At 44.2% G+C, this 22,544-nt stretch overlaps 1 protein-coding gene across 3 annotated transcripts in view; it reads left to right on the top strand.

The window, feature by feature from the left end:
* The window catches only part of ebf1a (EBF transcription factor 1a), a 78,007-nt gene that overhangs the window by 40,834 nt on the left and 14,629 nt on the right, over positions 1-22,544 (top strand). For all 3 annotated transcript variants that reach the window (XM_015045582.1, XM_015045581.1, XM_015045579.1), the window contains exons 7-10: positions 5,421-5,502; positions 6,794-6,935; positions 10,333-10,463; positions 12,279-12,405. In XM_015045582.1, coding sequence (XP_014901068.1) covers positions 5,421-5,502; positions 6,794-6,935; positions 10,333-10,463; positions 12,279-12,405 — 482 coding nt within the window. The remainder of the gene's footprint in view (positions 1-5,420; positions 5,503-6,793; positions 6,936-10,332; positions 10,464-12,278; positions 12,406-22,544) is intronic.

The following is a 22,544-nucleotide window of genomic DNA, read 5'->3' on the forward strand; positions in this document are numbered from 1 at the left end:
GAGTGTGTGCTTCTATGCTTAAACATATACTTCTCGCTGGGAGACAGGTCACCACAAAAACAAGCCAGTCAGGCTCTTGGTTGAAGTGTCAGTGATGCATGGCGGAAAGAGCGAAAGAAAGAGTAGCCCGGAACAGCAAGAAAATGAGAAATGAAACACAGGGAGGGAGCTGGGTGGTGTGGGGACGGTGGGGGGGGGGGGGGAAAAGAAAATACTCAAAGCAAGAGTTTGAGGAAGAGATTTCATTCTGCTAGAATGTCACACTTCACTATACTGTCACTTTACACATGCTGACAGATATTTCCCTTAATGTACCCTAATGCTTAATTGCCAAAGTGCAGGAGTGTCTCTCCTTCTACCTGCCTGGATCGGTTCAACATGTCCCGCGGTGCTAACAGGCACGGGGAAGTGCTGTTGTGTCACTTAGTTAACCCTCGAGACAAATGGCTCCCCTCCGGAGCACAGTGAATTACACACCTCATGAAGCATATTAGGAGCCAGACACAGAGCGTATCTCGTGGAGATGATCTGTACAGCTGAAATGGATGGCAGGAGAAAAGAGGGCTGAGTTACAGCATCAACTGTGTCGGGTTTTTTTTTTCTTCTTCTTCTTTTTATTCTTACAGCGCATCAGAACAAAATTAACATAACGGAGGGAGGAGGGTGGGAAATAAATAACGACTCAAAGCCGTTTTTCTGAAGTCATCCATGTTGAATTTGACAAGGAAAACAACTCCTTTCCTCATTTGTGGCTAATGCAGGAAAATTATTAGAAAATATAACAGAATTGTCCCTCGGAGGCTTCCGTGCTGTTAGCTAATCGCTTAGACGATCTTTATCACTGCAGTAATATTATTTAGATGCTACGGGGATTACTTAAAAGTTGTGTTATAATTGCTTTCCTTGTTTTGTTTTGCATGGGCAGGGGGGTGATTTTGTGTTTAATTGCTCCAAAGTGACAAATAATGCAGGTTATGATATGATGAAAGTGTGAGATCATTAAATTACCACGGCGACCGGCTGCGTTTGCTTTTTTTTTTTATAATTTTTTTTTTTTTTTCGCTGTTGCAAATTTACGCCACGAGGCTAGAAGAGGCCACGCAGTTATTTACACAAATTCACTTCCGCAGCCATTTCTGGATTTGAGGGGTAATTACGAGAGAGCGAAATGGTTTTATTTCATTTAATCCAGCCGGTGCAGCAATTTGCACCAGTAATATCTGCCTGCACGGGTTTAACAGCTCGAAAGCAGCGAGACTTTCAAATGCAAAGAAGAAGTGGGAATAATTGAAGCAAGGATGAGGAAATACGCCGGTGTAAAGAACAAAGTGAAAATAAAAAAAACTTTAAGCCTTAATACTTGGAAACACATTCTGGAGAAAATAAGAACAAAAAAGAGTTGGGGAAAAAAAAAAGATTTTCTTTATTCGATACTTATCAACCAAATTCTGTGTTTATGTGGTTGTAATTGTGCGAAAGTTTTTTGAAACTATTTTTGTCTGCTTGAGAAAGTGTTCAAACAGACTGAACTTTTCCCCCTTTTTTAAATATTACAACTTCCCAATAAAAATGAGCATTTTTATTGGGAATTGATGTGATAGACAAGTAGCACATAATAGAGAAGTAGAACAAAAACGATATATGGTTATTAAAATATCTACATTTCATTGCATTGCAGCTCTTTTCAAATACGTCTCCACTGTCTTTGCCCAATAATGAGTGCTTGTAAACATCGATTTTCTAAATTCTCGATTGGATTTTGCTTCAGACTTTGATTGAGCCTTTCAGAGTCATGAATTTGTTCTGATCTGATCAATTCCGTGTCTTTACGCCGAGGGTTTTTTGCCCCGTTGTAGGTTGAACCTTCGATCTTTTGCCATGTTTTGATCTCCGTCAATCATTCCATCAACTCTGACCAGCTTCTCTGTCTTTGCTGAAGAAAAACCTCCCCACAGAGACCGTGTTCAGGAATGACGTGCAGTGGTATTAGGCCCATAAATTTCAGTGTGGGTCTCATTCAAAAAGAACTTCTTCCTCTAGAATCACCAAGGACCTACCAATTGCGAAATCCAGATTTTTTTTTATAGCTATAAGATCAAAGTTGTCTGAATACAAGTGGATGAAACTCTACAGATGTTTTTTCTTCAAAAAAAAAACAACATTTTTTGAGTTGGTAAGGTGAGACAGAGCCAAAAAAAGTAAAGTGGGATGGAGGCCTTCACAAGGGAGAGCAAATTAAGCATATTGAGTGAGTGCAATGACAAAATGAGAATGAAAAAAAAAACATTGGCTTTGCACAGCGTTCAGCACTCTGTCACATGTCTCAGTGATTTAGCTGCTCATAAGCTCATAGGGGATTTGGTGACAACAAAACCTGGGCCTTTTTGTTATCACCACTTCCTCATCTGGCTCTGAAATCGAGTCATTTTGTGTAAACAGGTGATTCCTACTCTCGCACCACAGGGGAGGTTCTGATTGACTTTTGTGAAACTGATTGCCCATTTGCCTTGTTCAGTTAATTAACAAAAAGCAGCAAAAAATACAACAATTACTGGGCACTGAACCGAGCACCGGATAGAATCCCGGGCTTTTGTCGGCTATCTGCACATATTTACTCGTCAGCTGTCAATCAGATTATCCTTAAATCCGTATGGTAATCTCTTTGCTGTTACGCATCAGCGCACATTGCTCCTTTATCCCGACTTCATCACACAGAAGCACTCGCTGATGATCTCAGAAGTGTAAAGTTAAAAGTGAAAGTCATGATTTCGGTGATTTGATTTGAACCGCTCATCCAAAATAAACAAAAGAATGGGTTCGCTTTTTTTTCTTTTTTTCTTTTATTTTTTTTTATTTTTTTGGAGATGGATGGTCTATCCAAAGTCCAGGACTAAATCTGACAAAAAAATCTGTGGATAAAGGATTGTGAACAAGTGATGTTCTCTCTTAAGGCAGGAAAGCGTGGACAAGTATTTTCAGGTAGCGATGCCAAAGACTTAATGTTGAAATTAAATCAAACAAATCAGTTAATTATTTGTTTAATACTTAACTGACCTTGCTAAAGTAGCGATTTAATATGTTTTCTCTCTGATTTGTTTGCCGTTGAATGTCAAATTAAATGTGCAAAAAAGACCTGAAATGATTAACCACGACCTCAATATTTTATACCAGAACATTAGGGCATGCACACATAAGGGGATGTTAAAAAGACAAAACTATCAGACGGACCTGGTGTGTTTCCTTCACACTTATCCTCTCATGGGTCTCATCCCAACTCCTCTTCCAAATTTAACCCTCTGATTCCATCACCTCTGACTCAAGTGACCCTAACTCTCTTCCCTCCACTTATCCATCTTTCCATCCATCATGGATGCCTGGGCAAAGGAGCAGGAGGGCCGTTGAGGGAAACAAGCGGAATCGATGAATTAAACAGGAGGTGCAGCGAGGAAGGTGGAGTATGTCGGACAAGTGGATGTGGTCCACAGCTGTCTGTTAGGCTGCTCTCTGACCTTGAGGAGATAAGAAAGTTGGGAGACCCTCGGTCCGCGGGGTCTAAAAGGCTGCTGCCGGAAAAACAAAAAACTCAAAAAAAAAACATCTCTCCACTTCATGAATTATTGAGATATTGGCCCACAGCTTCTAAAATATACAGGAGGGTGGTCTGTCTCTCCTTTCGGATTTCACGTACTGTCTGCTTCGTCCTTCTGTCTATCTTTCAATCGGTTTCTCCTTTCACTTTCTGCGCCATTTCTTTCCCTCTCCCCCTAACACACCCACCCTTCCCTGTCTCATTCAGATATGGCCTCTTGTGCAAGTACGATTATAAATCACAACAGAAATAAAAAAAAAAAGGAAAAAGAAGCCAAAGGAAAGAAAAGGGGGGGGGGGACATAAAGCATTAAAGAGTTTGTTATTGAGATCATAGCAGGCTTTTTCTTCTCCAGTCAAGGAGGAGCATCCACCACCAGCCAGCTGTCATGCATTTAAAACTTGTCGGGGAATAACCGCGAGTTCTTGTGTTACATCAGATGCTTGTAATGCACACAGCAGTAGGCCGGCCTCTCGAAATGAGACATAACTCTGCTACGTCCATTTATCTTCTTCTTTTTTGTTAGTTTTTTTTTCTTTCTTTTTTTCCTAAGACTAGATGAAGCAATTGTCCAGGGCGCTGTGTTTTTCCTGACATGCCTGCGTGCGTGTGCGCGTGTGTGTGTGTGTGTGCGCGTGTGTGTGTGTGTGCGTGTGTGTGTGTGTGTGTGCGTGTGTGTGTGTGCGCTCGATTATATCCGAGTAGCTTGGCTCCAAACGCGCTGCCCAGTGCAGAATCGTAGCCATAACAAATGAACAGAGGGGAGAAAATAAGACATATGAAAGAAAAGCTGAGCAAAGGAGTGATTCTCTCTCTGGCTGCTGGAGATCTGTATTGTAAGCAGTTTCAGCTGTCAGCACTTCTTTGAGCTACCTCAAAGGGGGGAGAAGGAGGAGGAAGAGGAAGGGGGAGGAAGGGGTGGGAAATGTAGTTTTATACCCCCCCCCACCTCTATTTCCCCTTCTTCCCCCTGTTTTAGGGTTCCTGTTTATTTGTACACAGCGCTGTTTATTTTTGCGGTTCATTTGATTTTCTTTTTTTTTTTTTTTTCGTCATGGAGCCAGACAGGCAGCGCAGAAGGCTGAATGAGGAGATGTACAATACTGCAGTTTCACTTACAGAAGAAGTTGTCAGGTCTCAAGCCTCGGGGTGGGGCGAGGGAATAAATTGTCAGACGCCCCCCACCCACCCACCTCTGCCCCCACTCCTCTTTTTCTGCTTTCCAGACCAGACCGCCCTCCCTCACACCCCGCCTCCCCTTCCACCCCATCTACAACCCCAACTCTCCCCTGTACTCCTCCCCTCCCTCATTAAGTATTGATGTGGGTAGCCATACTTGCCATCTCAGCCTATTAATAATGCATGGCAGGTGCTGTTGATGTGGTCTCTCACACTGAGATTGAGAGAGGCAGGAGCGGCAACACTGTGTGCTGCAGAGTAGCTACAGCTCAACCTCCGTCACACGGCTGTGCAAAGCCTGAGGACCGGTGGAGGTGATGAGGTGTGTGTGTGTGTGTGTGGAGGGCGGGGGGGTACATCTGCCCCGGTGAGTTTACGGCGAGCCGTGACAGACGCTCGGCGATTTGATACACAAGGTTGCGTCTAAGTCACTGCCTCTGCGAAGGTTTTACTGAGGAATAACTGCGCTTGTCACCAGCAGCTGACGGAGGAGTGTCAGATGGAGCGAGAGCCCCGTCTGCCTCTAGTTTTATCTGTGTTTTGTCATTCATCAGTGGCATCTCTTTTAAGGACTCGCAGGTAGTCTTTCGACGGCTCGTCTGATCTTTCCCTCTCTCTCTCTCTCTCTGTCTCTCTCCTCGTGCGCGTGCAGGTTCTTCCTCAAGTTCTTCCTGAAGTGCAACCAGAACTGCCTGAAGAACGCAGGGAACCCTCGAGACATGAGGCGTTTTCAGGTGACCGACCGCTTTCTGCACTCACTCAGGATGCAACAGGCTTCACAGTGACTGTGTGGCAGACACAAGAAGCATTATTGTCCTGTTGTAGAACACCGTAAAACACTATGCTCCAACAGAACGCTGCAAGCGAGGCGTACAAAGCGTCCCTTCCGAGGAAAGTTGAAAATCCACGATGAACTCATTTTTCATACACCTTGAAAGTTTACACTTCTTTTTTTCCCGCCCTTCACAATCAGAATCATTAGTGCATTTTAGTGGAATCGTTCAGATTTGGACATCATTACACAGTGGAAGACAAATAATACTTTAAATTTTAAATATCTGGCATGATTTTAGCCCCTTTATCCGGATACCCCCCATGTGAAATCCAGAGCACAAATTGCAGCTAAAAGTCAACGAATTAGTAAACAAGACCTTCATTATTGTTATTTAATTTTGTTATAAATACATCTGCACTCTTATGGCCACAGAGGATTCATTAGAGAGCATTTGTGAAAGAACATAGTTATGAAGACCATGACACGTGCGAGTCGGGACAACCGCTTGCAAGCAGTCCCATAACTCCAAAAACATCACCTTTATGGAAGAGTGGCAAGAAGAAAGTGTTTGTTAAAATGGATGCCAAAAGAAGTCCTGTTATGGATGGACAGACGGATGGAGGAAGCTAAATACAGAACGATACTGGAGTAAATCCTGATAGGGTTCAGCATCCAAAAGCATCCTCATGTGTTAAAGAGGCCAATAAGTCCAGGTTTAAATCTAAGTGTAAAGTTAAAGTAAGACTTGAAGACTGATGCTCACAAAGTCTTTCAATCCAATTTGGCTGATTTTAAGCTATTTTGCAAATAAGAACAGGCAAACCCTAATCTCTCCACGTCAAAACTTGTCATACGTGACAAACATGCAGCCTTAATTGCAGCAAAAGTTAGCACCACAAAGTAACTATAAGTTCATTAGCCACTCTTTTCAGAGCTTTTGTTGTAAAAATGTTGAAAACTGGGTTTGATTTTCCTTCCGCTTTACAAGTCCACGAGTTTGTGTTTGCCCATCTCATGAAACCCTCATGAAAGGGTAAAAGCATCATCAGATAGCTCGAAGTGGTCTCAGCCTTTCCATGTTATTAACTGGTTATTTGGTTATTGACTTGCTTAAAAACCTAAATTTCAGGGGGAAAAAAACATCTTCATGCAGTCTGCAGTTGATCCTATAGATAATGTTGAAGTTGTAATGAGCTGCTTTCAAAAGTTTTCAGCGGCTGTCTTGTTTTCCTTGGCCTCCCTTCTCTCAGGTGGTTGTGTCTACTACGGTGAGCGTCGAGGGCCACGTCCTGGCCGTGTCTGACAACATGTTTGTGCACAACAACTCCAAACACGGTCGGCGGGCTCGACGTTTGGACCCCTCAGAAGGAACTCCGTCCTACCTGGAACACGGTATTTGAAATAAAAGGAAAAACTCCTTCCTTTGCCTTTCCCTTCTTTCTTTCCTTTTCCTCCTCTCTCATCCTCTTCCTCCCCTTTAAAAAAAAAAAATCCAGCTCCACTTTCAACCCCCTCTTTCCCTTTCTCCCCTCTCGTCTCCTCAACGCCTTAAACATGCGCTTTCTTTCTTATCTTCATCCTGTTTCCTCCTGGATTTCACTTTCCTCTCTTCTAACTGGAGCTACGGAGCGAGTGGAAACACGCAAGAGTCTCTTGTCTCTCCCATGTGGCCTGCTCCCCTCAGGTCTGCGCCTCTGGGCCTTCTACTCTGCCTCACATAAGCACTATGTGTCTTATGAGGTCTGTTCTGCTTAAAGCCAACACTGGCTTTATTTCCTTGGAGACCTGCTTTTATCCTCTAGCCCTCCATCACTCTCCATCCCTCAGGTTTTCAAGCCAGCACACCCATAACAAAAAAAAGAGAGAAAAAAAAAAACAGCACACACACACACACACACACACACACACGCACGCACTCACAGTCAAACCCAAACCTTTAATACTTCATAATGACATGTGCGTATGATTTAGGAGGCTGCACTGATTCCCAAGTCCCTAATCCAGTTATTTTCTCATTTCGATTTCCCAGACATTAAATAAGAGAAACATATTTTTTTCTCTTCTTTGAGGAAAGTCAACCTAAGGGATGATAATGACGACAAAACTAAGAAGGGATTTAAATGACCGCCTGGAGTAGATTGAGTTACGATTGAATGCCACGGTTAAGTCTTTCTGATGACTGTCCTCCGGAGACAAAGTGGACCACTTGGCCCCCCTCCGTTGCCCGGTCTCACAGTCGATTAGAACAGTTCGCAAAGACGAGACATGTTGGAGGCGTCGGATCTCGCACCGAAAGCGGAACGCGCCACCGTAACAGATGTCGCCTCCGTTAAGAGAGATTTGTTTGGGAATTTCCTCACCTCTGACTTTTTTTCTTTTTCCCCGATCCTCCCGTTGAGAGGGAGTCTGAAGAAAGACAAAAAAGAGCGAAAGTACAGAACAGAGAGGTGTAGAAAAAGGCGGCTCGCAGTTTCCATGAAAGGAAGAGGCAGGAGTGTATCAAAAAGAAGAGATGAAAAGATACAAAGCAGTGCGATCCCAGTGCCGCATATGTGTGGCGGATCCGTGACTTTGGGGCCCATTTCAAGCAGTAATAGATGAGCAGCCCATAGAGTCGAACAGATGGCACCGAGGAACACCCCAAAGTATAATCCTATCACATGGATTCACGTTCCACCATCTGGTTAATCCACACACACACACACACACACACGTAAAAAGAAAGTGCACACACACACATGCACACCGAGCGCACATAATATCAGCGGCTGTGAAAGGGGAGGCATCTCAGGGCCGTGATTACGGCCACAGATTGCTGCTCGGCGAACGCTGATCTCTGCGGGCGTATCAGGGGGCTAAATATCACTCCAGCTTGTTGGGGAGGATCAACAAAACAGGGAGTCAGGCAAAGAGCAAAGGCAGGGCTGTGAGGGAGGGAAAAAAAAGTCAGCCTAGTCTAAAGTGGATTATGCCGCTTTGCAGAATTACAACATGTCTGACAAGCTGCATATCTGTTAAGGAGAGGAGATTTAGATTATATAAACATGTATTTTTTTTTCTCCCCTCCTCTCAGTGCCGATCTTTTCTTCAATCACATTCAGTAATCTCCGAGTCCACAACATGGACAGATAAGGTCCGAAAGCAAATAGAGGAGCAGTTACTGAAACCATGGTGACGGTAACGGCACTTTGCAGATGTAACATTTTGTAATGTCACAACCGCAAACTTCTTTTTATTTTTTTTCTGGTGAGGGGGGATACTTGATGGAGCAACGCCAACTAGTGCGTAGTTGTGAGGTGGAAGAGAAATGTTTTCAGAAGTAAAAAAGAGTGGCGTGCTTATGGTTACCGTCAGTTCGTTTCGCAGCTGCTACGTCTGCAAGTTTCTGCAGATCCACAGACTGAAATAAAAGCCCAGTATTCTTTGCAAAATGCCAAGCTCTGTGGATCTGAATGAGTCTGTGCTCGTCATTTTTTTTAAAAGTCTTGACACAATTTAATAGAGATCTGTACTTTGACTTGGCCACTCCAACTCATAACTTTGGCTCCTGTTTTGAGTTGTTTTCCTGCTGGAAGGTGAATCTTTTCCCAGAGAGTCAAGACTTCTGCGTTCTCTAAAAGGTTTTATTAAAGCATTGCCTTGTGGTTTTGCTCCGGCCTTTTTTCCACCAACTCCAGCTTTCATGTCCCTGCTGAAGAAAAGCATCCACGCAGCATGATGCCATCGCAACATGAAGACATCTGGTCTACTTTAACCAGAGTACCTTCTATAATGTGTTTGTTTTGTCCCCTGCATGGATTTCTTTCAACAATAGCCTCCTTCATGCTATTCTTCCATAAAGGATGTGTTATCCTGTCAACAAGTTCTTCCTCCGGTGCTGTCGGTGTCTGAATCTCCTTCAGGGTTACCGTGGGCTTCTTAGCTGCTTCACTGAGTGTCGCTCTCCTTGCTAAGCCTATTAGCTTAGCTGAACGGCCAGTAAGGTTGCTTTGTTCCTTTAAACCTCAAAGGTCTTCACAAGTACATAGTCAGAAGAAACTTTTTTTTTTCTACTGAAAAGGTGAAACCATATATCATTTCCCTTCCAGTCTACAATTACGCATAACTTTCACCGGCCTAAAATAACCATAAAATACATTTGTTTCTACTTTCATTACAACTAAATGGGACACAGTTCAAGCAGTCTGAATACTTTTGTGCACGTTCTTGCAAGGGGAAACTCGCACACCGTACGAATCGGCAACATTTATGCCAACAGGAGCGTGTGTTCAGAGAGGCTCCACAGGCCAGGAGATGGAAACTGACACACAGTTATGTTGCACACACAGCTGAGCGAGAGCTAAGTGTTTGGTTAATGAAGGCAGAGGTATTCAGGGGGCACAGCTACTGTTGGCTCTGCTCTGCTCCCCGGTCGCGTGCCCTTTGATCAGACACTGAGCACACCTGACATTTACACAGCCGCACGCTTTGCCACGTGTCATAAAAACAAGCGCACCACCGCTGCCCTCACACGCAGGGCAGAGGTGATGTTTAATAACGGGGTGCGTATAATCACTCTGATTAGAATTCCACGTCCACGCCCCGACCCCTGGGAGAGGGCCGAGGGGTGATCTGTGTGTGTCTGAGAGTGTGTGAAAGACGATGGAGAGAGAGAAAGAGAGAGAGAGAGAAAAAGAGAGAAAGAGAGACAACGCATGGCACCGGTGGCAGAAACCTTTCTGATCTTTTATTTTCGGTCTGTTAGAATCTAATCTGTTATGTGGGAATTTTTTTTGTTGTTGTTTTCCAGCAACCCCCAGCATCAAAGCCATCAGTCCCAGTGAAGGCTGGACAACAGGGGGCGCAACGGTCATCATCATCGGAGACAACTTCTTCGATGGCCTCCAAGTCATTTTTGGAACAATGCTTGTCTGGAGTGAGGTGAGTTACCTGTTTCACACTTCACCTGTCATTACAAAAATATATTGCACTTGAATAATATCACACTGAAGCATTTTTTTTTTTAATCTGAGAATATTTACTTGGCAGATTTACGTAGCATCCCACATAAGGAAATATTTTTTACAGTTATTTTATGGGAAAGGTGCTAAGATTAATCTTAGAGCAAATATGAGATTTATCCGTCACTGTTTAAGTTGATAAACACTTATATGTTAACTAAAGACTTCCTTCTAGAAATGGATTTGTTGGATTTATTAGTTTGTTACTGAAGTATTTTTATTGCTGAACCACACAATTTATTTTTCCTCTCTTTAAATAGACATCAACACATTTAAGAGGAAAACAATAAGCGTGGAATCAGCTCCAAAAATATCCAAATCTGTTTTACCTTAATCCCAAGAGATCATAAAAATCTGACTTGAAGCAGTAGATAGAAATCAAGTAATTTAAAATATTGCAGAATAAGATGATGGACATTATGCATTGGTAAGATGACCCTTTTTTGGTGTATTTCACAGAAAATTTGAATTTGCAAGCCAGTAATTTTAGCTGTGTCAAAGTTCTTTATTTGCGATTAGTGATAATTTTACATGCAGTCATTCTGCTAACGCACTACTGCTGAGAACAAATAAAAATAACTCTTTGCTTGTCGTTGACTTTGACTATGTGGGAGAAAAACAAACACCGACAACTTGAATATTGAAAGAACCAATCAAGAAACACTAACAAAACGATTAATAAGCAATTAAAAGCAATAAGTAGCTTCAAACTGTAAGTACTTTTCACATCCATTTTAAAATCTGAGCAGCAGGCTGCAGTCTGCGCCGCTCTCTGTTCACTTCCTTCCTTCCTTACCTGCCATCTATTAGGCTGCGTTTGAAAGAACACTTTCTTGAAACGCGTGTGCACGCCGTGCAGGACGAATCCCTTTGTAAGGAGCATCTGCCACATGACTAAAATGTAAATGCAGTGTATGTGTAAAAACTGAAGGTCAGCAAGGCAGAGCAGCTAAACAGCTTTCTCTTTAGTAAAGGAATAATTCTATAAAAAGCTCCTATATTGTCTCGCTGAGGGGGTGAGTTTGGGAGGGACGTGGGGGAGGCGGGTTGCAGACAATGGTGGAATGAAAGCCTGGCTAAGTGAGGAATGAAAGGGACAGTTAAGAGCGACGCACACATGCATCCACATGCTTAAAGTGCTGGCAGCGGCACTGATAGCTTTTGAGCGCTCCTAGCGTTTGAGTGCTAGCTCACTGCAGAGAACCAGCCCTCAATGAGGTCTCATCTGCGCTTTGTCATGATACCGTTTCCTTCAAAGACCCTTCAGAATGCACACGTGCATGCGACGCGAGCCGCACTAAGTGAGCCTTTTTGTGCTTTCATGTGGCTAACGGCGGCTGGATGGCTTCAGCTGACAGACACAGAGACGGGGCCAGTGGGGACAAGCATATTATGCACTTACTTAAGCTGTTCAGTAGGTGCGAGCAGAGGAAAAAGTGTGTTTTATTCATAAACAGATAACAGCTTTTGAATCCTTATTACATAGCCCATGTCAGCGCTGATAACCATCCTAAGCCTCACAGTGACATTGCCTTGGGCTACGAGGCCACCTGATGGCTTTGGCGCTAACGCATCATTTTCAGGCTTATTATACCGGAAAAAAAAAAAAAAAAAAAAAAACAGTCAAAGCTGCAAAACAAAAGGGGCTCAGACAATCCAAGAGTACTCCCAGGAGCGGCTGGTAAGATATGAAGTTTCATTTCATTAACCCGCCTCCCTTCTGCCCTCTCTGTAGTTGATCACTCCCCACGCCATCCGTGTGCAGACCCCGCCCAGGCACATCCCAGGGGTGGTGGAAGTCACGCTGTCCTACAAATCGAAACAGTTCTGCAAAGGCACACCTGGACGCTTCATCTACACAGGTACCACTGATGCACTAACAACAATGACACCAGGCCGCAGCGCAATAACGCGGTCGACCAACGCCGCATCCTGCCTGCATCTGGGATTTAACTCGTGGCGGAACGACGAGGCGCAATCAGATAAACCGTGTTCCCACGCGGGCTTATTTTAGACACACTCCTTTTGGCCGTATCTGCTGAAACTGTCGAGGTTGTGCATTTTATGTGCTTTCGCCGTGCTGAGAAGAAAAACATGCACGCTAGACAATTCAAAGTTCAATAAGGTGACTCGATAATTCAGTGAAAAGAAAAAAGCCTGCTGATCTGACGAGAAAAGGAGTTTTCCCTCTTTTATGAAGCAAGCGAAGGTCAGGGGGGAGGTTTAACCTTTTGATTAGTGGGATTATCAAGAATTAACCCCCGTCGAAGACGGGATTCAGAAAAAACGGAAGCAGTTTCACGCCGTTTTTCTTTTTTTTTTTTATCGGCAGGGGTGCAAAAAGCTCTGGTGTTGCGTTGAAAAATGTAGCAGTGCGGTGAGAGAGCGGCGGGAAGGAGCGAATGTGAAGCAGTGATTAACCAGTGCGAGGCCGCAGGTCCTCTGGGGAGCCCGCGAATCACATAAATCTGTCTGTAATCTCAACCACTGATAGACTTAGGCACTAAGCCCCAACTGGAATTGCCAACATCTGACAAAATCATAACTGAGCGAGAGCGTGCGAGTCGCCATGCATTTCTCTACATCTTGTGTCCTAATTACAGAGGAAAAAAACACTATCTATCCACAACCATCAGTCACAGCTACGTGGATTTATGGTAAAGGCTGCAATCGGACGCTCTGCTGTCTTTGCACATATGTACTCGAGGCACACGCGTGCTGAAAAGTAACTGCATTACTAAGAAGGGAGGGCGGGAGGGGCAGATGGGTGTGCAGCCTTTGCCATGCCAGAGCTGTCCAACACCTCACAGGCTGCCAAACACACAGAGCTGTGTGGGTATACAGGAAGTGCATACAGGAGTGTCTGTGTGCGCCTTCGGCCTTTTGGTGCACCAGTCATGTGGGACTCATAAATGCTAGAGATTATCCAATCACAATTTTGTGACCAATTTCCGATCTCTTGTTTCTTTTAAAGCTTTGACCCTTCTGTACAGTTTATTTTTTCTTTTTGCAGATACTTGTCTTTAAGAATTACAATATAGGCGTTTAAAAGAGGGGATTTTTTCTCTAGCCCTCCTCCCATAAATCTAGTGTGGAGGCGACAAAGTGTGTGAAAGAGCCGCCATTGTAAAAAAAAAAAAAAAAAAGGGGGGGGGTTTACTATTGTTTTAAAACAAAGGCAAATGATTTATGGCGTTGACATTTTAAACTGTCTTTATCGGCTCATATTAGGGGTTACTGCAGTTAGCATCGGACCATTACTAAATACGGATCTTAAGTGTTTATTTCCTAGAAAATGTAGATTATTGCCTCAACTTCCAAAAGAGTGTAATAACATTTACAAATCTATAGACTTGTGTCTATATATCCCGTAGAAGATTAGGTTTCCTTTTTCATCTCTGTTCTTTGACTGCTTCTTTTTAAACAGCTCAATGACAGTGAAAACACTGTCAAACCTCTGTGTCAGCATTCATATTAAAGAGTGTGCTTCTCAGAAGTGCAACCTGGCACATACGCTCTATTCACTGAATCATAGACATCAGATTTTTGGGCATTGACCAGCTGGTCACCAGTTTTTGATGAACAGCCAGTTCCTTGGTCCATCTCCAAAACGGACAAATCCTGCATTCTTCTCGCCATCTTCAGTCCAATCGCAACGTCACGTTCAGTTTTTCGAAAAACATTGAGCGAATTCATCTTTCTCCCTCATTTTGCTCGCTCTCGCCACCCTCTTGGCCGCCACAGAGGTGCACAGAGGACTCTCAACAGGTGAGAGGCTGCAAGGTTATCCGCCTGGAGCCTAGCACGGACGCCACAGAGCTGCTTGCCAAGCAACAACATCTTCACAAGGGCACAGTCAACCGTGGCGAGGCACAGATCCCAGCCTGACTTTTTTTTTTTTTTTCTCACACTTCCTTTTTAGCCACTGCTGCGCATCCTCAGCGGGTATTTGTACCTTTCTCTCTCCCAAGCTTCTGTATTGTTCCACTTCCCGCGAGGGGGAGAAGGAGCCTGTTCTCGTTTAGCGTCGCGAGCGAGAGCCAGAAATGGTCGACGGGGTGAGAGAAACAAAAAAAATAAATAAAAAAATTGATGCGAGAGAAGGAGGAGAGGAGAAGCGGACGACAGAGAGAGAGGAGGATTACCGTGGGCTACGTTACCCTCCTGGGTCTGTTTGGCACCAGTTTGAGCCCAGTTGCCAGTGGGTACTAATCATAGAGGATTGGCAGCGCCGTGTGGCAGCTGGCAGCCACGGCGCACACATAAACACACATCAACACACATCAACGCAGCCCAGCAGCGTCAGACTCGCATGCACTCGTATATCCCACGTGCGCGCACGCGTGTGCACGCTCCGAATTACATTGGGGACAGCTGGCATTGCTAATCAACTTCTGCTGAGGAGAGGAAAGCGAGCAGCTCACAGACCTAATTAAGTCAACACATACCCAATACTGCTGCTACTGCTGCTTTGCAAACATGCTACCCTCATAACCCCTTTCTTTGTGTTTTCTCTTTGCCGCACACCTTCCGCTGCATGATTATCGATACTCCAGCACGCAGCTAGAGCCACCAGCTGGACAAAAATTGGACTGTCGCTCTGGATAGACGGGACAACTGAGGGAACTTTGGGTGCAGAGGAGAATCGCTGAGAAGCTATTACAGTAATGTGTTTCCTGCCGTCTCTGAGGACTCCTCTGTCATTAGACTTCCAAAAGCTTCAATTAGAATCATCAAAGGCAATTAAGCTATCCACTGATAAGAATAAAAGAATGTTGTTGTTTTTTTTTTCAATCCCTGCTCTTCCTCTGTCGTTTTATCCCTTTATCCCTCTTCTGTTCCACTCTCTGCCCTCTGCCTTACCCACCTCTGGGGCTGAGAGCTCTCCCTAATCCCCCTCTCTTATTATCAGGTCATTGCTTGCCCCCCCCCTTGCCTCCATCTACATCCTCCTCCTCCTCTGGGTACAGATGCAACTCCATGTTGGCTTGAGTATCACCTCTTCACTGGGTCGTCGCAACATTCATCAAGGAAGCGCTCCCTTTTCTTTTCTCCATGCAATACGAGGCGATAATGCTCCACCAGCAGGACCCACGTGTCCACACGTTCTTGTGTGCAGGGCTGGAATGCCGGCCTCAGATTGGGAGAGTTGATGAATCGCCCGTGTCGTTGAAAAGGCAATCCCCCTCCCTCCTCAGTATGCAACCTTGTCTGTGTGCCGCTTCCACCTCGGCTTCTGCTGATATTAAAAGGCTCTGCTGGCTCACATTAAGGGCTGCCGGTGACGCGCGCGCACGCGCATGCACGCGCGTCCACGCAAACATTAGGGGTGGTTTTTCAGCAATGAGTGCAGATTAGGTGTGGTGGAAACATCAGTCAGCTTGCAGCCAGGAGGAGCGGGGACAGCGAGAGGAAAAAAGACAAAAGTCAAGAAGAGAATTTAAACCAGCTGCCGCTGACATCCTTTCCCCGTCTCTGCGGAGCTTCTGCCTTCTGAGCTCTAAATTAGTTTTAGGAGTAGAGGAGGCTCAGGCAGTCAGTTGCCTGTCATTTTAGAACACTGCATGTTCTGTTGGGAAGCATAGATAATGCCAAGGGGTGTGATGCAAGCATGAAGATGCTCTCACAAACTCCAAAATAACGCTAGGTCTCAGTGCCTTGCGAAAGCATTCGCAGACCTTGAACTTTTCCGCATTTTGTCTCCTTATAATAGTGAACATTGCTGTATTTTATTGGAAATTTGCATGAAATGCTTATGAAATACATCCCCCTAATTTTTCTTTCACAACATTCCTCTCACTGGATATTGAGACTGTGGCAAGATTTTCAAATTTTACCAGGGACTCTCAGCTGAATTTAGTTTAAGGATTTGACTGGGCCACACCACCTCATGAAAATGCTTTCCATTGTGACTTGTGGTGTATTTCTAGGGTGGCTCTCTTCATAAAAAGTGAACCTCTGACTGAGATTCAAGTTTCTTACAGCCTTTAAACGGGATTACTCCAAGAACTGCCATGAGTTCAGCGCCTTCATTTTTCTCATCATATTTGCCTGCTTAGGAAAAGCTTCATCTCAGTATGATGCTGCCATCACCATGTTTACCTGCAGGCATGGTGTTTACACAGTTGACTTTAGTCTGACCAGATCAATCTTTGAGTGATTACCTATGTGGCTTTTGGAAAACAAGACTTTTTAAGGCCACATTTATGGAGTTCACAAATAAAAGTTGTGCTATCAACATATGTTCCCACCTGACTTTTAAAGGCAATTTGTTACACTGGGTTTTATTTAAGGGTATCAGATTAAAGAGGGGTGAATATAAATATATGCCACATTTTCCCTTTTCATAAATTTTAACAGTAAAATATTTAGCTGAAGTTGATGTTTGTAGGTGTCTGGAAAACGAGTCGTTTCTCAATCACAATTAGCAGAAACCGCAGGTGAACCCAGCTTTCTGTGTGCCGGTTGCAATGGCTGCTGGAAAAGACAAGTGTTTTGTTGTTGGCTTGCAATTCATAAACAACTTGCTGTTTCTGATTGTTGTGCTGGAGGCTTCACTTCTTCTGCTCCTGGATCCGACTCAGGGTCAAAGATGCTATGAAGGTTGTGCTGTGGTGGCGCAGGGGTTAAGCACAACTCATGTATGGAGGCCTTAGTCCTTGATGCAGCTGTCTCAGGTTCAATTCACAGCCTGGCAACTTTTGCCGCATGTCTTTCCCCATCTCTCATTACCAACTTTCCTGTCAATTAACTATCAAATAAAGGCCACTAGAGCCAGTAAAACCTTAAAAAAGAAAAAAATATGCTATGAAGTGCAAATGTACATGTTGAGTGGGCGTGGCCAGCAGCAGCTTGCTTGAATTTAAAGTGACAGGAGGCCCCAAAAACAGCTAATTCTGAAAGGCACAATTAAAATTGTATTATCTGAGAATGATTTTATGAAAACGTTACAATGAACATGTTCTGTGTCACTCAGCGACCTGCTCTAACTAGTTCAAGGAAGCATAATAAAGCTTGTAATTGTAACATCGGAAAGGTCCTAGTGGCATGAATGCTTTTCCAAAGCGCTGTCAATACAAGGTTTCACTTCGTAATCAAACCAGGGAAAGCTTGGATTAATTTGATGCAACTTTTTCAGCAGAAAATATGCAGGATTTTATTTATTTATTTATTTTTTATGCATGACTAAAGATAACATCCCGCAGATAAACACATTCACATATAAACTCGCGATGCCTCCACAGCGCATTGACGACGCACATGTCATCTGGCAATAAAAGCCGGGTTCGACCGTGAGGTGGTCAATTACTCGTCCCGCTCCTATTTGTGAATGCTGCCTTTTATTGAGCTTGGGCGGATGCCTGCTGTTGATTAAACCGGCCCAGTCTTACAGCTGCTGGAAACCGGGCCAGCCGAGGGAGCCGCATACATTCCTGGTGCCTAACTGCAACAAAACTCACACCTCTATTTGAGATTGAGATTAATTTTCTGCACCATGTGGCTTGTCTTCCCTCTTTAGCATGCTGCCTTCTTATTATGGGAACATCTGCTCCATGATGATGATGTAAATGAATTTGGATGTAGATTATTTTATACCCTGCTGAAAATGAGCAGCCTTCACCAGAGGGAAAGGTTTCTTACTTTTTTTTATAATTATGTCTTAATTCAAGCGCACAGTTTCTATCTGGATTTTTTTTTTTTTTTTTTTTTAAATTTGCATTCTCCCTGTGAGGCTCCTAGCTGTCAGGTATTGTTAACTGTCGACATGCACTTTTTGCAACAGATAATTAGGGCTTACGTTCTAGCAGCGTCCTCACCTCCATTGATTTGTGGAATCTCCATCTTTTCCCACCTCCCCACCCCACCCCTCTTTCTCTCTCTCTCTCTTCCCGTCGGGCTCAGCCTCTCCCTTCCTTTAGGAGCGAAAAGCTCCACTCATCTGTTTTCTCTGTATGAATTTCCAGCCACGCATTAGTCTCCCTGACATGTTCAAGCGATGCTTTATTTAGCTTGTCGGATTCTGCAAATAAACGCAATCTCAGGGTTTATGGAAAAATGGATAAAAATTAGATTGTAAGGTATTGATCTGGATTGTGAGTAGTTGGTGGGGGTGTTTCTTATGTGTGTGTGTGTGTGTGTGAGAGTGTGTGTGAGTGAGAAGGAAGGCAAAGGGGGAGGTGGGATGGGGGTGTTAGTGGGCAGCTCTCATCTGTGTGAGGAGGAGGAAAGGAGGGGAGGGAAGGAGGGGATGGGGGCAGAAATGAAGCTGTAATTCAGGGCTATTGAACCCCCTGCCACTGGCGGCATCGATCGCCAAGCAGCGCTTATGAGATCACACCTGAGCACGGGAGACTGCAGAGGGGAGGGAAGGACAGGGAGCGAAGAGAGGGGGAGGGAGGAGGGAGAGAGAAACAGAAGGTTGTGATATGATCAGCTCCTTACCCCGCCGTCTGAGGGCCTGTTAAGGTGTTAACATCAAGCCTCAGAGCCAATTACCTAACCCTGCAACTACCCTACCCACTCACCTCCCGGCACGCACAGCGCTGTGACACAAGCCGCGGAGACGGGGCAACCGGGCGCTGACTTTTCAGCTTCCAGGACGACTGGACTGCTCTGATTTCTCAATTATCCTCCCACCTTCTCCGTACGCACCCAATATTCACCCTCTCTATGCCTCCCTCTCCAGTCCCCCCACTTCCCCCCTCAACACCCTGGCTTTATTTCCTTCCCTTCCTTCCCCCCTTCCCACCCTCACCTCTTCGTACGCACTCCCCCTGCGGCTCTGTGGGTTATTATAGTGAAATATGAAGCGATGTGGATTCTAGGCTTCATGAAATTTCCATGAGCATTGATCTGATCTGATGTGGGTGATTGCTAGGTGAATCCCTCCAGTCCAGGGCTGTTGCTCATCTATTCATTTATTTATGGCAGTTATGTTTTACTGGCTTTGATTTGCTCTTCTGGAGAGCGACAGCTAAGGATTATAAATATACCTGTATGGGAGAGTGGGAGCTTTGAATCCCGGAGTGCAGAAGCCCACCACTCCTTTTTTTTTTCTTTCAAGCAAAGAAGGAGTTGTTGTTTTTTTCTTCTAGCACTAACTTCTGCTGCAAAATGTAAGATATTGAACATAGATCTTACATTCATCTTTGCAAGATTATCACTGAAAAGTTAATTAATTTCATTGTCCAAAAAAACAAACAAAAGAAATCTTTCACCTATCCAACCGGATCGACTGAGAACCAATTCTCTTTAACATTAAAGAGCTGGAAAAGAACAATATTACACCATACTATACAACAAAAGAGAGAAAAATTTTAGACTATTAACACCAGAAAAGACGAAAGTAAATAGCAAATATAGTCACATAATAAAACCAAGCCGCTGAACAAAAGGTGCAGCTTTGTTGGACGATTTTTATCAAAGAATTTTTCAGAGGGGGAAGTGAAGAAGAGTGACCAAATGAAACTTAAACATCAACTATTCTTATTGGTATTAAGTCATTACTGTACATATGAAGGAGTTTTCTTAGTGAGAGTTTCGTGGTATAGGAAGAAACCAGTGATTTTTTTTTTTTTCCTGTGAAAAGTCACAAAGCGGGAGCCCGTATGATAACTTCAAGTTTGTGAAGGATATGTTTTACAGGAGACTTGTAGACAGCAACATTTTGATTTTAATCAGAAGTTATTCAGGAGAATATGTCAATAAAGGCTTGCTACAGTAAAGACATGAACATTTTCCCAACCATTTTCAAGGAGAGCGTAAAGTGAAACTAGTTTCTTCAGCAATACCTTTTTAAGGGATGCCTTCCTTATGAGGGGTGCTTACAAAATGCTGGCTGGACAACGGTCAAGTCAGCAGTGTTTTCCCTTTCTGTGCATATCATGAAATATACGTATTAAAACTCATTTTTATTTACCTTATGTGATCTTCAAATATTTTGAGGAATTCAATTTTTGGCCATCAAAATGTACAGAAATAGTAGCTTGATCTGAATCACTTTCTGTGCAACACATTAGTAAAAGGCTACCACTCTTTGAACTGGATTCCTGAGAAAAATGAACTTTTCAAAGATATTCTAATTCATGCAGATGCACCTGTAAGGGCATAAAAAAGGCGACAAATAATCCCTAAAGAGATGAAGCAAAAGTAGTTAGCGAAGTGCTTCGTCTCCCCCGCCCTCACACACACACGCACACACACACACACACGCACACACACACACACACACACCTTCTCTGGTTTATGGCCCTTGAAAACGAGCAGAGACAATATAGTTTCCTCTCTCAATTACCAAAATTGTGTCTTTATTTGTAATAGGGGTATCCTGTATGTCCTAGGGTTTTTTATGCTATTGTTCACTCGAGGCTCATTTGGCACATTGAGCAGAACTGATAAAAAATTCATCATAAAAACAAAAGCCTTTGAGACAAAACAGAGGATTTTGCCGGAACAATCCCCCCCCCACACACACACTCTTTTCTCCTCCGACTCTGGTGGGTCCTAATCCAGGGAAAATCCTCCTTTAGGCTTTGCGGAGATCAGACAATGGGGGAAGTAATGTCAAATATTTGTCCCCGGCAATAATTCACGCCGTATTTGTTGCATGCGATCGTGTCATTGTGTTTTGTTTCATCCGTCGGATCATGCAGCCTCTAATGTGCGTCCTTCTTGGGAAGTTGAGCCTGCCCCTGGCACCGGGACTTTTGCTCTTTCTTCCCTCTGGCGTCTTTGCTTCTAGCTATTCACCTTTCCTTTCATTCACTCTTATGGATTACTGGGAGCAGTCCACAGGGAGAGCTGTCCAAATATGTTTGTGTTGCCAAAGGAGAGCATCACCTACTCTGGCTCCTGTCTTTGGTTCAAGAGTGTGTGTGTGTGTGCGTGTGCACGTGTATGTGTGTGTGTGTGGTTGCGTGTATAGGAGTGAAGCAATGGTGAAATCACTAGAGGTCCAGCAGGACAGCTTGTACTCATACCCTCTGGGGGCCTTTTTTTTTTTTTTTTTTTTCTTGGGGCCGCCTAGTCAGCCTGGCTGCTCAGATGTGAGGCGAGTGAGGCATCAGCCCTCAGGAAACATCCAAGCTGCGACCCACAGGGAAAACAGACGGATGGGACAAACGCACCAAGGCAATTCCCAGCGAATAATAGTAGCTTTTCTTTGTCTCCTGGCACAAATACGAGCCCGAGCGCACTCGGGCGACTGAGACGCAGCAACCTCGAAGGGAGGGACGCTCCCCTGAAAAGTAGACAAGACCTCACGTTGACTTCCAAGGCGGCTCAGGAGAGAGCTAAGACTGTTCGGAAGCACAGGGAGACAGGGAGAAAGGCAGAGACAGTACATTAGGAATGAATTATGTGGAGAGAGCACTTATCCAGCAGCAGTCCTCCTCTGAAGTGTTTGTACTGTATGCCTCAGATCTTCATTGTATTTATTCTAATGTTTAAATATTCATGGTAAATCTTCTCATATTCAATTACCGTTGCACGACCACAGCATGCAGAGAGAGTGCTTTCTCCCTGCCGTCAGGATGAGCTCACTCTGTGTGTGTTGTGTGTGTGTGTGTGTGTGTGTGTGTGTGTGTGTGTGTGTGTGTGTGTGCATGTGTTTAGCTTGTTCCCCGGAGCGATCAAGCCTTTGTTATATTGGAACCAAGCTCTGTAATTGCTTATATTAGTCGCTGATCAACGCAAGACCTCAAGATTCACACACACACACACACACACACACACAGACAGTCATGCACACAAATGTATTCACCCCCGCATGATTCCTGACAGTCTTTTTATTAACCACCAAAGCAGGAGACAGAGAGAGATTCATTACATCACAGGCTAACAAAGACACACACCAGAGCTTGCGGAGAATACCTACGTTTGTGCCACGTTTGGTTTCACGTTCTCGCTCGATTAAGTCAGGTGTCCGGGACGCGTCCTGTCATGTTTCTCGGCTAAACCTTGTGTGTTTTTTCTTATCAAGAGTCATAGACTTAAAGCTTTA

The sequence above is a fragment of the Poecilia latipinna genome, unplaced genomic scaffold, assembly GCF_001443285.1.
Source record: "Poecilia latipinna isolate Pla-1442-1.1 unplaced genomic scaffold, P_latipinna-1.0 Scaffold733, whole genome shotgun sequence".
Classification (NCBI taxonomy): Eukaryota; Metazoa; Chordata; class Actinopteri; order Cyprinodontiformes; family Poeciliidae; genus Poecilia; species Poecilia latipinna.